The sequence below is a fragment of the Eupeodes corollae genome, chromosome 3, assembly GCF_945859685.1.
Source record: "Eupeodes corollae chromosome 3, idEupCoro1.1, whole genome shotgun sequence".
NCBI lineage: Eukaryota > Metazoa > Arthropoda > Insecta > Diptera > Syrphidae > Eupeodes > Eupeodes corollae.
Window position 1 is genome coordinate 135,559,790 of NC_079149.1, and position 14,816 is coordinate 135,574,605.

The 14,816-nt window shown below is 33.4% G+C and overlaps 2 protein-coding genes across 5 annotated transcripts; both read left to right on the forward strand.

Moving 5' to 3' along the window:
* The first annotated feature begins 163 nt into the window (after nt 1-163).
* On the forward strand, nt 164-8,976 carry LOC129949811 (major facilitator superfamily domain-containing protein 1). Of its 4 annotated transcripts, none has more exons than XM_056061464.1 (8): nt 164-325; nt 1,109-1,657; nt 6,013-6,540; nt 6,602-6,767; nt 6,830-7,141; nt 7,811-7,929; nt 7,993-8,086; nt 8,148-8,976. In XM_056061464.1, exons 2-8 carry the CDS (start codon nt 1,447-1,449, stop codon nt 8,227-8,229), a joined length of 1,512 nt encoding a protein of 503 aa, XP_055917439.1. In that variant the 5' UTR covers nt 164-325; nt 1,109-1,446; the 3' UTR covers nt 8,230-8,976. The 4 variants fall into 4 exon arrangements, with proteins under 4 accessions (XP_055917439.1, XP_055917442.1, XP_055917440.1 ...); XM_056061465.1 differs by lacking the exon at nt 164-325 and adding an exon at nt 628-777; XM_056061466.1 differs by lacking the exon at nt 164-325 and adding an exon at nt 954-977.
* A 2,525-nt stretch (nt 8,977-11,501) lies between these two features.
* On the forward strand, nt 11,502-13,155 carry LOC129949626 (uncharacterized). Its single transcript, XM_056061198.1, has one exon. The coding sequence runs from the start codon at nt 11,781-11,783 to the stop codon at nt 12,876-12,878; it is 1,098 nt and encodes a 365-aa protein (XP_055917173.1). The 5' UTR covers nt 11,502-11,780; the 3' UTR covers nt 12,879-13,155.
* Nucleotides 13,156-14,816: the final 1,661 nt, after the last annotated feature.

The following is a 14,816-nucleotide window of genomic DNA, read 5'->3' on the forward strand; positions in this document are numbered from 1 at the left end:
AATGTGAAAATAAATAACATTTTTGCGAGACACCCTCTGTAATGTGTCTGCCATATAAGAAGTGTATCCATACCTTTCACTTTCCAGGCTGTCAGTTTCAGTTCCAGACATTCCAATTCCTCAAACCACCAGCAACATTTTTGTTGAAATTTATTTTTCATTCTCATAAATCATTAAAAATAGTTTCACTCTACACACTTGCGACGCGAGGCGATCTCAAACAATTTATTTTATACATTTGTTTTATTAAAGGCGTTTAATATAATCTCCGCTCTCCTTGATAATAAGCGCATTTTACTTTTTACTTAACTGACGTACGATTCTGGTAAATCAATCTTATTTCTTTGAATTCAAAAACATATAAATTCCAAATCATCCGAGTGTCTGTCCGTCTGATTCGGTGCCCGATGGTTGCACAAAATTACTCCAAAAAATGAATTGCTTTTTTCTTTGTGTTTTGTTTTTGTTTTCGTGCTTCTGCTTCTACTTCTGCTTGGTTGTTCATAATCGATAGCAAGTGTAGTCTCCCACTTTTTGTGTGATGTCAACAAATTGTTAATTATATATTTTTCCATTTTCCCTGCTGCAATTATGCAAGTTAATTTAGCGTATTTTGATGATTTTGAGCTCAGGAAACACTAACTTAACTATTTTGTGAGTTTCGTAGTTCCAAAAAGAACCAACAACACGAGATTTTCACTGCGTTATCAGGAAGCCAGAACTAACAACCACTAGTAGCTCACTCTGTTTTTAGCATTCATCTGTGACAATAGATACGTGAGTTGAGTGTACCTCTGCTCTGCAAATATTTTGCGTAGTTTTATTTTTATTTATCACGCTTTTCTTAAATGAGTTAGAGGCTACAGAGCTGAACTCTTTGCTTTAGCCAAAATCACGGTGTGAATGAATCACACAAAATCGAAAGCAAAAACAAATAGGTATTGAAATATGATAGGAAGGCTATTAGCATTTGAGAAGTAGGTACCTTAATTATCGTATAGTTTTCTTCATTCGATCTATCGACACAGATTTGAGTCATTGTTCGAAATCCCTTACACGCTCCTCAGATATTAAATTTTACTTATTTTGTATTATTATTTAATTTCAGATTCACGCTGGGACTTTTTCCTTTTTGTGTTTTATTTTTCCAAATGCGGGTCGCATTTAATGAGTGATAATACATTTTTATTTTTTTCATCCATACAATAACAATACCAACCTACCCCTATAGTCCGATCTCCTCCTCCTGCTCCTCAAAGTTCCATTTAACAGATTAACTTAAATTTAATAAAAATAAAACAAAAAAGATAAGACATCGCCGCAGCCGCCGCCGTCGTCGCCTCGTTGTCGTTGTCTCAGCTTTTAGCGAGCAAAGTTTAAATTTCCAACGCTTAGCTTACAACAAATAACAAAGAGTGAGCTAGAAATAAAATTAAACAAAAAAATATGCCGCGAAGTAACGATCGCGTACCCATTGTGGAGAACGATGAACTATCAGAAGGAGTTCAAGCAGTTAGCCCTTCAGTGGCTGTTGCGGCACAGCGAGACAATGAATTGGATCCTGCACCCTCAGGATGTGGAGCATCGATGTGCTGTAATCCATCTAGCGGATTACACCGGTTTATTGCGCTGATATTTATGTGCCTCTTAGGCTTCGGTAAGTTATCTACCAGCATTTATTTTATTTCCAAAATCAGAACCTCATTTGTAGACAATTTAATAACTGATAATTCGAATGGGAAAATTACAAAAGGAAAAAACCTTATCGAATACTTGATGGTGTATTTTCTCTTTTTTGTTTTATCAGGAAGCTGCACACGACCATTGTGTCTAGCGTCTGAGGCGTCAATCTTTCTGTTCTGTAGATAATTGGTTTTTGTTCGGTGTACTTTTTGTTTCTTATTTCTCAAACAAATATGATAAAGAATTCTTTAGGTCCCGAATATGAATGCATTTTACATAAGATGACCGAAGTGTGATTCATGGAAGTTAGTTATCACACAAAATATAATGTAATCATTTTTGAGACTTCCCTATCCTTGAAAAATGTTATCATTTATTGACATCTATTCAAAAGATGTTTTTGTTTTTTAAATTTGCTTCAATGAAAGTTAGAAGACCTTGTAAGGAAAATTCGTATTTATTTTGATTTGCAGTTCCTCATGAGTGTTGATAAGAAAATGTATATAAAAAGCCTTTGAATGTATAGCTTATTCAATTACCCTAAATAGATAGTAAAGTATTGAGTTATGAGTTATGATGAGATATGAGATCAAATAAACCAAAATAATGTAATACATCCAATCGTAATTTGACTAAAACTATCGTTTATGACTCATTAACAACCGAAATCAGTATTCATTCTCAGTCCATTTGAATGGAATTCGATTTAAGGAATTTTGTTTGCTCTCTTGCAGTCTCGAAAATACCATTAAAAAGTACTTAATTTATTATCTTTTGAAAAACCATGACTGATTCACCGATATTGTGTATTTAGAGTCCTTACTTTTAAAAATCTAGTTAGGAATCAAAACAAACCGCCCCTTATACGCTCGAAATTAAAGTAAAAGTTTAATTTTGAAATTAAAACAAAAATAAAAATTTCTTAGAGAAAATCAATTGATATTTTTATCATTGTAAAAAAGAAGGAAGACGATCTCATCCAAATGGCTGCGCGGTTATAGTTGCAGCACAATATCTTTTCTTTGAAATTTTCGAAGACTAACTGAATATCTTTATGAATTCAGTCTTTGAAGTCTTAAATCAATTGTGGGGCATTTGCATAGGCCTTGTTTTTCATTTAGTCTCAAAGAAAAAGTCTAAAGGTGTTAAATCTGTTACCGGTCGTTTCTGTGGTGCTACAGGCGAAGACACTTCCTGATAGTTCCCTTTTGGAAAGTAAAAAAAAGGAATCGAACCGATTTAATGGAGGAGTAAGGTCCCGCATTAGGATAATAACACCAAACAAATACAGACTGGTTGTTGTTGATACTCGTGTTAAAGAATTTGAAAAGAAGAAATGCATGAAGTTAGTTTTGTGGTGAGATGAGCTTAGCCTACCACCACTTCGGTTCCTTCTTTTGTTTATCCTAAGCTACCCCCCCTAAGCTACCTTTGCAGAATCCTTATATTTTGTTATCCCATCTTTCTAACACAAATCTATCTCACTTTTGCTTCTTCGAGAAATAAAACAGTCAGGATCTTTTTGTTTCAAGACTGTGATGGTTTCCTTGCTTGTGTAGCACGTAGCGCCATCTTTTTAAAAACACACGTCGCACAGTTGCCCGTTTTGACAAAAAACATATCTCCTAAAGGTATAAAGATATTGCTTTAATTTTTATATACATATTTATTATCTTGAAGGAAATTTCCAAGGCTATAAAAATTGTGACTTTCAAAAAAAACTTTACAGGGAAGTTTTAACAAAGTTCATAAACATAGCGGTATTTTAATATGCAATCGTCAATATCAATTTTTTAAGGAATCTGAGTGAATTGAAAGAGAAGAGCAAAAAGAAAAAGGTCCAATTCGAGTGAAACAGTGGGGAAAAATGTTTTTTTTTTTTAATTTTAAGGGATTTTGTTTTCCAGTATTCTAGAGTAAATAATGTATTTTGGTGATATAACAAAAGTCAAACAGTGGAAAAAGAAATAAATACAAAACAAATTAATATATAAACACTAAATTTCTTGAAAACTATCATCAAAGTCCGGGGAAATGTATGATAAACTCATTATTTCTGGAAAGCATTGTTCTTTCTGATTTGTTTGGCTTCTCACATGCCTTAAGAAATAAATATGGATCCGAATTGCAAGCATGTTAAATAGGTCCTCATTCTGCCAAATCCTTATTTTTGCATTCCTGGGCTTCTTCTGACAGTTCTCTAAGTGGTAGTGATTGATATTTAATGATATTTTGACTATGAACCAATATTTTGTGTAGAGTAGGTGTGAGTAGTTTTTCAGGATACTTTAGTTTTAAAAGCACTGCCGTTTTCTTATTATACTGCTCAAATTTAATTCCATTCACTACTTCTCTGCAATTCAAAACGGTCAATATTTCTTTGACCCTCATTACAACTTTTCCATTAACTCCAAGTTATTCGAGCGGTTGTCATTAGTGTTTCCAAACCCTTGCTTTATCCACATCAAAGCTACGCTCGTCGCGAAAACGCCTTTGGATATCTTGTTTTCTTCTTTTTTCCGCCACCTTAGTCCCAATCGATTCATCAGTACCTTCTCCTCATTGTCGAAGAGTATACACAAGCTTCAAAATAAATTCAATGCATCTGATTGTATCGTGTAATGGAGAGATTCCATAATTAGAGAGATATTATATTCGTCCTCAATTGATTCATCTTAATTGAAGTTCTTTTGTGTCCTTTCGCATATCGGACATGACCGGCTAGACTTTGTTTCCGTTAATTCGTTTAATACTTTTCCGTCTTTCATAGTTATAAAGAACTCATAATTCACAGTTATAGTTGTTTTTTCATTAAGTTTATATATTGTTGGTTGAATATCTGCTATTTGACTTTTAATATTATTGACTGTGGTATTTATGATGTCACTAGTTCCTTTCACAAAATCTCTAGATTTTAATTTGGTGAACAAAATGTAAGCTATTACTGGAGTTATGAGAGTTGCCATTCGTTTTACGATAAGCCAGTTATCTTTGCGAACTGTGACTGCAAAATGTTCACCATTTAAGCTTGTGGAAGCGTATATTTTTTCTATTTTGGACATTTTTTTTACTGGTCTATTAAAAACGAAACCTCTTATTGAAAAATCACTGTCGAGTGAAAAAGTTGTAAAGAATTATTGAATTTGTAAATTCTTTAGGAGTTGTTAAGTTAGGTTAGGTTAAAGTGGCTGTCCAAGATGGAAACGGACACACTTAGGACAGTTTAATGGCCCATTGTGATACCACATGAATCTTGATGCTTCCTCCTAAGCTCAATGGAACCAGTTTGAGTCGCTTACGAAACGTGAGAGGCTGATTATGCTGATATGATTAAGATCGTTAAAGAATAATTCCAGAGCAGGGCATGTACAGAGGAGATGAAGAATTGTTTCCTTCTCTTCCTCGTCCATACAGATTCTGCAAAATTCATTTGGAATATGCCTAGTCTCGTATTAGACAGTGATAGGCAAGCTGAACGTTGTACTTTATTAAGCTTATCTCTGTTTATACCTTTCTCTCAGGCAGTCCACCATACTGCCACACCGTACATTAAACCGGTCTGATTACCGATGTGTATAGCCAATGCGTGATTCTGGGTTGTAAACCCCATTTATTACCATTAGCTTTTCTGCAAGAAAAGAGAGCTACAGTAGTTTTTTTGACTCTTTCTTGTACGTTGCGTTTCCAATTTAGTTTTCTTTATTTAAGACAAGACCCAGGTATTTAGCCTCGTCTGATAATTTTAATTAGATTCCTTGACAAATGGAACTTTGTACCTCCTCAAAAATAAGACTAAATCGGGTTTGTGTGGGTTTACACCCAGTCCAAACCGATTTGCCTGTCTAAAGCATTTTGTAAGAGTTCTTTTAAGGTGTTAAGATGCTTCCCTGAAACTGCTATAGCAACGTCGTCCGCATAGGCTATCACTCTGACAACCTCCGTACCCAGACTAGTTACGATTTCATTCAAAACTAAGTTCCAGAGGAGAGGGTATAGAACACCATCTTGCGGTGGCTCTATACTAACGAATCGTCTGCCAGAAGAGTTACCCAGTTTTGAGTTAATTATTCTGCTAGTCAGCATGAAATGAATTAACTCCCGAAGCGAGCTTTCTACATTTAGAGACGTTAGTGCAGATGTGATTGCAGATGTGTCCACCTTCCATGTCAAGGAAGGCAACAATAGTGAACACTTCATGATGGAGTGTTTAGGAGTTGTCACGCCACCCCGTTTAATTTGTTTAGTGTCTTATTTTTGTTCCTCATAAAGTTCGGTTTTATAATTTGACATTTGTCTTTACTACATTAATGCATTTATTTTTATTTAAAGGATCATACTTTTGTTACGACAGCCCGGGTGCCCTACAAGATGTCTTCAAGCAAGAGCTCAACCTTACATCCACAGAATTCAACTTTTTGTATTCCATCTATTCATGGCCAAATGTGGTTCTATGTTTCATTGGAGGATACCTAATCGATCGTGTGTTTGGAATTCGTTTGGGAACAATAATCTACTTATTCATCCTCGTAATTGGTCAACTGGTATTCTCATTTGGTGGTCTTTTGGACACCTATTGGTTGATGGTTCTGGGACGATTTGTTTTCGGCATTGGAGCTGAATCTCTAGCAGTCGCACAAAACAACTATGCGGTCTTGTGGTTCAAAGGAAAGGAACTTAATATGGTGTTTGGTCTGCAATTGTCTTTTGCTCGTATTGGCAGTGCTGTTAATTTCCTGGTCATGGAGCCTTTGTACAAACATGTAACTGATTTCTATCATGGACCAACAGCTGTTGGTGTTGTATTGCTTTTGGCCGGAATTACTTGCGTTATATCCTTCATATGTGCACTTATCTTAGGTTTGTTTTTATAAAAAAAAAATCTTCTTAACGGTGGATTGTAAATGAAACTAATTTCTAGGTGGCATGGATAAACGAGCCGAAAGGATTTTGGGTAGAAATAACAATCCCACAGGAGAAGTGGTCAAACTTTCCGATGTTTTCACATTTAAGACATCCTTCTGGTTGGTGTCTGTTATTTGTGTTGCATATTATGTCGCTATATTCCCCTTCATTGCAATGGGAAAGTAAGTTTAACAAAATTTTATTTTTTTTAAAGTAAGACAATTAAATCAACGCCTCCTTTCAGAGTGTTCTTCAAAGATAAATATGGATTTACTCCTGCGCAAGCAAACACCGTCGATTCGATGGTTTATTTGGTAGCAGCTGTAGCCAGTCCAGTATTTGGTTTTATTATCGACTTAACTGGTCGTAATGTCTCCTGGGTGTTCCTGTCGACTGTTTTTGCCATATTTTCGCACTCGCTTATGGCATTTACCAATATGTCTCCATACTATCCAATGTTAATACTAGGTTTTTCCTATTCCCTGTTAGCAGCAAGCTTATGGCCACTTATCGCTCTCATCATTCCTGAATATCAACTTGGTACAGCCTATGGATTGTAAGTTATATACATTTTTTCTTTTCAAATATATTTTCTGACATGAGTTGGGGACTGATCCGAACTAACAAAAATTAAAGCACGGGGTTTGAAAACAAAACAAAAATAATACATTCTTTAAAAAATGCACGTCGTGTTTTTGTAGGGCTTTAAGTCAAGCAAATTTCGTGTTAAAAAGCTTTCGGTGTTTTTTCTTTGAGTTGAATGATTTGAATGAGTCATGTTTTTTAAATGGGTCAGTTCGTTTTAGTTTTCATTTCATAGTTCCTTTTGTTTGCTTTTTAAACTTTTGGCTTAATTTTGTTTGAATTTATTTGTTGTTACGGTTATTTCAAATTAAGTTGTTTCTTTGAGCTATAATATATAACCATTTTGTATGTTTCTAATCATTTATCAAATCAGTATAAATTTAAATAAAACCATCATTTTAGTTTCATAATAATTACTTAGGCATACTATAGCTTGAAAAGTTTTTGTTTTGTTTTTTAATAGCGTGAAATTTAAATAACAATTTAATTTGCGTTGAATCTTGACATGTTTTTGTACTATATGTTTTTTGTTTTGTCACTAAAAAGCGCATGATGATGTACTCTTTGCTATTGTTATCTTTTTTGTGTTTTAATTTTGTGTACGTAACTAAAATATTTTTTTTTAATTTTAAATCTTTAGCTGTCAATCTGTTCAGAACCTCGGCTTGGCTGTTGTCTTGATTGTGTCGGGCATTATTGTCGACATGAGTGGTGGGAAGTATATTTGGGTTCAACTATTTTTCATTGGATGGCTAACAAGTAAGTTGTTTGTATTTTGTACTCTCTCTTGTTTCACAAATATATTTTATTTTATTTTTACAGTTTCTCTGATAGCCACTTGTGCTGTTTGGGGATATGATAGAAAAATTAAGGGCAACCTAAATATGTCACCGAGAGAAAGAATCAATTACAATAGGTTAAATTAAGTTTTTCACCAACCGTAAGTGCTTGCCTCTTGATAGAATTTATTTTTTTAGTAAAATTGGTCATGAAGGGAATCGTGCGCGAAACGCAGACGATGTCTATAGTAGTGACCAGGAACCGCTCCTGGATAATTAAATTGATTCGATAGTATATGTTATGTATGTTCTAATTAATTATTTTCCTAACCACCACCGTTTTGCCAGATATAAACAAAAATTAACATAACTATAAAAAGAAATATATATTTAACAAATGAAAAATGTTTAAACAAAAAAAAAAAAGAAAAAATAGTGAAAATTTTAAAAATTGATATAGTGAGCCTAACTCAAAAATATATATATTTATCGTCCGTTGAAAAAAAGAAACAAAAATTAAATCTAAATCATATCAAACTTAAAAAGTTAAGTTTTAAATATTTTGGATATTTTTATAAATTTCATAGCTTTTAATTCTGATATTGTTGACTTAAGTTTTAGAATCGTGTTAGGCAAAATAATTTGTATTTTTATTTTATCTATATGATCTTTTTATTTGTTTAGTTTAAGTTTATTTTTTATTTTTATTCAACCGCCCCTTTCCCCCATTTTACTCGATTTAACAAAGATTTTTTTTATATAAATTTATACATGTATACATACAAGTTAATATTATATTCTCTATGATTTTTACAAAATGATATAAATTAAATAACCAAATGTACAATTAACTATTTTTTTCCATATTAAGACAAAAAAAACAAAAAATAATACAATTTTAAGTAAAACAAAAAAATGTTATAATCTATTTCCAAAAGGATACAATATTTACTCAGTAGTTTGGTATAAGGCTCAACAACTTTTGAAAATCAAATAAAAAATATAATTGTGATGCAGAAAATAATTATCGGTTGTGTTTCAATAGCGTTATTTAAAACTAGCTTAAATGTTCTTCGGTAAACCAAAGAAGCAAAAATCAAAAGCTCAATGGGTTGAAAATTGTATTGTCACCTAAGCCTGTTTTTTAAATCTATGAGCGTATTTCTACATTTTTCTAAATGTTGGATAGATTTTTTGTGTGATATTTTTTTTTCATTCGACGGTTTATTCTGCGTCTAATAAAATACGAAAAATTGAAAATGTAAGATGATGGGACTTACCAATAACAAGTCATTGAAAAGGCTTACCGCTATACTACAAAATTTACTGCACTGTCATCATTTGTGATGTTTCTGAAAAATAAACAATAATTAAAACATACACACGAAATAAATAAATTAATAAAGCCTTCGGTAATGAATAATTAAAATAATTAAATGAAAGAATGAGTTCTGGAGGAAGACAAACAATTTAAAAAATTACAAATAATTTCAGACTTGGAAGTGCCAAGCTTTTTTTTAAGAGCCTGAGAACTTTAAAAATATGATAAAAGATTAAAAATATTGTTGACATTAATTTTGTATTTTTATAATCTGGTAGATAATTTCATAGCATTAATTTTTTTAAAGTTACACCGTCTTATTGGGTCATTAATATGACAATTCCGGCTACGTAGTCACTAGCTATTTGAATGCGCCCATTGACAGCAATAACAGCTTATTACGAATTGATTAGAACCGGCTTCATCGGTCAGCGTGTAAAACAAACTAAAAAGCCAATTTTAGTGGATGCAATAGTGATTTATTAACTTGTGGTCTCCATTGAACATTTCTGATGACAGGACTATCGGCCTGTCATCAGATAATCCAATAGAGACCAACATCCAGCCCAGTATCCGGTCATCGCACTTTTGATTTTTCGAGCGGATCAAAATCCTGTCATCAAATTTGACGTTTGTGTTGTATGTAGTGGTGAGCGTCAATTTTTCACAATCTTTTTGAAATTAAAATTTCACTTCATTTAAATTGTCGTCGAGTGCCTTAATTTATAACTCAAAGATATCTTTACTAGCCATAGAACAGCTTCAAAGCTGTCGACCGACATTATTATAGTCTGCACCGTCCTCCCATAGTAAGTCCTTAAGTAGGCCTCCAAATTATGAAGTTGCCTTCGCGAAATGGATTTACCCAAAATCAACAAAAAAGTAACCAACAGATTAACAGTTTCTAATGTCAAATGTGACATTTGAAGTTGTTCATGGCAAGGCATAATATGCCCAGTCAAAATAAACAATGGATTGTAGATGAGATTGCGGAAGAGAAGCTGGATTGGATTTTACTCTTGTGGAGCCTCAGGGTAATGGCTTGAGAGATTGTTTTCGCTGTATATGCTACAATTTTGCTAATGGACCAAGCCATTTAACCAGAAACGAATTTCTCAATTAAACACCGTAAAGTGAACGCAGTGCTCTATGAGCTATGTAAACCGATTGTTTTTAAATTAAATTTCCATAATTTCGAAGCGTTATCCTAACATTATAAGATTCATGATGAATTGTCATATCTTACTGAACAGAAACGTTAACAGAGTTTGAAATTCCCAACTGTCAAACAATAGACAACATCGAAAATAAAAAAACCCAATAAAAGTCTCAATTTGAGGAACGTCATATATTTACTACTTTTGATCAAATTCTAGTTGGTTACATACTAAGTTACATTTATATAAATTTACATCATGCAGCTTATAGATATCCATCGACTCACAGCCTCATATCATGAAAATAAACTACATATTGGCATTACGATTCTCAAACGTGGATTTCTCTAAATTTAACCCAACTCTTCGCTTTAATGTAGAACTAGCTCAAGTACAAAATTTCTAATTTCTGTTTTATTTGATGAGAAGAAACCCAGTTCCATTCCGGACTTGCCTGTGTGATGCCTGCGTTTTTACGTCCATCTGAATGACCGCTCACACTTTTAAGTATAAATATGTATATATTTTTCATTCATGAGCAGTAATAAGTTAAGTGATCTGCCTTTGCCACCAAATGGATGTCCGATTTAATAATGAATAAGAGCATCCACCTTCAAAACACCACGGCATATGGTGTCGGTTAACTCAACGCTTTGCTGTGGTACTTCGTTTTCAACAACTAATAAATCGAGTTTAATTCTGATTAACTTTTTATTTTCTTGAACTCTTGAGGGTCTTACATTTTCCATACAAACTTCTTTCCAAAATGTTGGAATTTCAAAACAAATATTGTTAAATCTTCGAACGATGAACACATCACTTGCACCACTTCCACTACAAAAATAAAACACTTACTGTCAAATAAAACAAACTTTTTACATTTTTATCACGATAAAAACACTTTTCACACTTTTACTTAATAATGACGTAGTGTGTGTAATATATTTAAATAAATGCAGATAGCAAATAACACACGGCAGTCACTTGAACACCACCCATCAAACAGTTTTCGATATCATCAACATGAACACGCCTAAAACCAATTTTCGAAAATCTTTGTTTTACCGAAAGTCCAATCCGTCATCTGTCAAATGAAAACAACATTTTTTATTTGTGCTTCCAGACGGTTTTTGTTTTCTTGGTTTTTCCTTGAAAAAGATTAAAATTGAAGTCGCATAAGTTCAAAGAAAGGATTTTATTTAATCAATTACTCATAGCACTTATTGTTTATTTCCTTTGTTTTTGATATTATGCTAAAAATCTAGTCAAGGGCAAGACGGAAGGTGGAAGTAGTCGCAGTCGCTAATCAATTTTTGCAGGGGAAGTATTTTTATCCATAAACACTACACCATAATGCCGACAGAATTCTCAGTGGAAAATGTCAATGATTACTTCACCAAATTGAACCCCATTGCCATGAAAATATCCTTTGACATTGATGAAACTAAATCGGCTTATGGACACATTTGGGAGAAGTTAAATACCAACGAACACAATGAAATAATCAATGAAACTTTAATGAAACCTGAGATCTCCCTGAGGTACTTTGATAATTTCTCTATTACCACAACCGCATCTTCTCTGTCACTCTCATCAATGGTAACTCCCAGTCAAAATGAGGAGCCCGCAAAACGCCCCGCAAGTCAACCTAATCATCATTATCTAGACACAAGAAGGTACTATGACTTTGATGGTCGGAATTTGTCGACTTTTTCCGATCAGAAAGTGGGGCTTAAGCTTGTTCACGACGAGACGTTTGGAACATTCCGAGATGGTCATTCGATGCCGTTTAGCTACAAGACAAAATCCCAGATCAATCTTAAGTTGTTCGCCGATGAGGGAGCTGATTTGATGCGCTCGTCTCAGATTAAGTCGACTGGGATTTCGGAGGCTCTTCAAAAGCCACTTCCAAAGAAATCTGACGAACCTAAAGTGTGCACAACCGCCGCCGATTCAGAAGTGCTTCAAATATCTGCTGAGGCGTTAAAGAAACTCCAAACGGAACTAGCATCGAATCTCTTAAATCGCAACAAAAGCGAGAGCACCCCCGAGAACACCACCAACATCACCCAGGGCCTTAAATCCTTCGACAACATAGACGCAAAATATCAACGTTTCTATGATGACTCAAAGGATTCTGAAATCGACAATCTACCAGTGTCTAGTAACAACGAGATGAACCTTCGTAAATTAATAGCGAAGAATGGTAAATCCATTGCCACGAAATTCCATCATTCAAAATATGGCTACAACGATACAACAGACGACGATGACGAATTCGAGAGAGTCAATCTAATGATGAATTGTTGTAGTCTATCTGCAGGCGGTATGACCACTTCATCATCTTCTGCCCCGTCCGAAGATGACGAGAAGACCCTCTGCGAGGACTTAAAGGGTCTACTAGAGAACGATGGTCTGCGAAAGGGATTTGATTTTTTAAACAACTGGTAAAGGCTGAATGGTGCCATGTTTTGGATAGTAGTTTCTTAAGAGGAATTCCTAGAATAGTATTATAAAAAAAAGTCTTTTGTAATTTTATATTTTATATATTAAGGATAAAAATATATGTACGAGTAGGTAAACCTCAGTCCCAAATATCAACAGATAAATAAATAATATCAATATTACTTAGAGTCGTAAGTTTAAACTAACCATGACATTTTACTTGAACTGTTTTTTTATACTCTACTTATTCACATAATTATATCATATTTTAAGTTTATTTTCACCAACAAAAAAGGGTAGTGCAATAAATTGTGCTGAAAATATTTCATTATGTACTTGTGACCAAAGAATTAATAAAAGAAAACATACATTTTGGTTACAAAATAAAACGATAATTAAGTGTTTTCTTATGTTAAAAATGTTCAGACGAAAACAACTAAGGTGAGATTAAACAATTTATTCTATTAAAATTAATTTCAAAAAGAACATTACTTGCTTTTAAAAATCCTTTGTCCTCGCTCATAAGAGTTTGGGGTTTAGTTAACATCCTTAAAGTGTGGATAAGATACAAATCTAAATTTTGCTACTCTAGCTTAAAACAATTTTGTGTCTTGTGGTTACAAAATCCATTTTTTTGTCAAGGGGTTGTGAATCTTTACAATGATTATGAATTTGAGCAATTAAGAAAGGAGATATCGATGAACATTGAATGTCTGCACATTTCATTATTTAGAATTCCACATCGTAAAGTTCGGCTGAAAAAAGAATACATACTTAGAAATACGTACGAAATTAAGCTCAAGGGTTTCGTAGAACTACGGAGTTTATGGTTGTGAGAAAATTTTGTTATTTATTAAAATAATTCTAATAATGCAACAGAGCAACAAAAACTGTAGCGATGCCGTCTCTTACAGAATTTAAGTTTAATTTATTTTAAGAAAATTGAATGCGTTAATAGTCGCAAAAGTTCTACCAAACTCTGTCAAATACTTTTCACCCAATCAAGGGAATTAAATTTCATATATACATAGATCTATTATTGCAATTCGTTATTTTCTTAAAATTTAAATAATTAATCAGTTAAATAATTAAAAATGGTAGCTTAAAGATTTTGTAAGAAAAGTTAAGATTAGATTTCGGTAGGTCCGCTAAGACACTTAAGCGGAGAGAAATTGGCTAAGAAATTTACGGAGGGCCACAGCGTGGTAGAACATTATGAAACACGAGAAAAAAAATGAAGGCCAAGAAAACGATACCCACGACTTAGACTTAAACTTAACTAAACAAATTTAAACCGCAGACCCAAAAGCAATTTTTTAAATGTGAATCGAAAGATGACTATTTTCATACCGTAGCAATACGACCATTAAAAAGCAGTCGTAAAATAGTAGAGAAGCGTTTTAAAAAGCGATGAGGTCAAAACGCGTGCCCAAGGGATTTACTATTTTACTCGGTAATACTGTAATGTGTATACACTCCTTATCTCTAATATCGTGTTAAAGTAGAATAAGTACGTAGCAACCGTTTTATTTGTAGTAGTAAACACTTTAGAACATTTAGAATAAGGGGCAACATCTTGTGATTAAAGGGAGAACCTGCTTCGTTAACCATCGAGAACATTCAGCGATTACAAGAACCAAGTAGTTTCTCGAACCGATTTGAGGTATATAAATAGGCGCTCGGAAGCGAAGCGGTGGATTACTGATTGCGAACTGCTATAAAGTAAAGACTGTGTTTGAAAAGTAATAATTGAAAGCAAAGACTGTGTTTGAATAGTAAAAATTAAAAGTGTTGAATAAATAAGTTTGGAGCGATTTAAATAAAGTAAAATTGGGCTTTATTTACAAGTGTGAATAAGTTTTAATTGTCGGACCAAGCGGAATATTACAAAATGGTTCAATTCCAAATTATCGGGAATACAAACATTCGAAATAAATTTCTAAA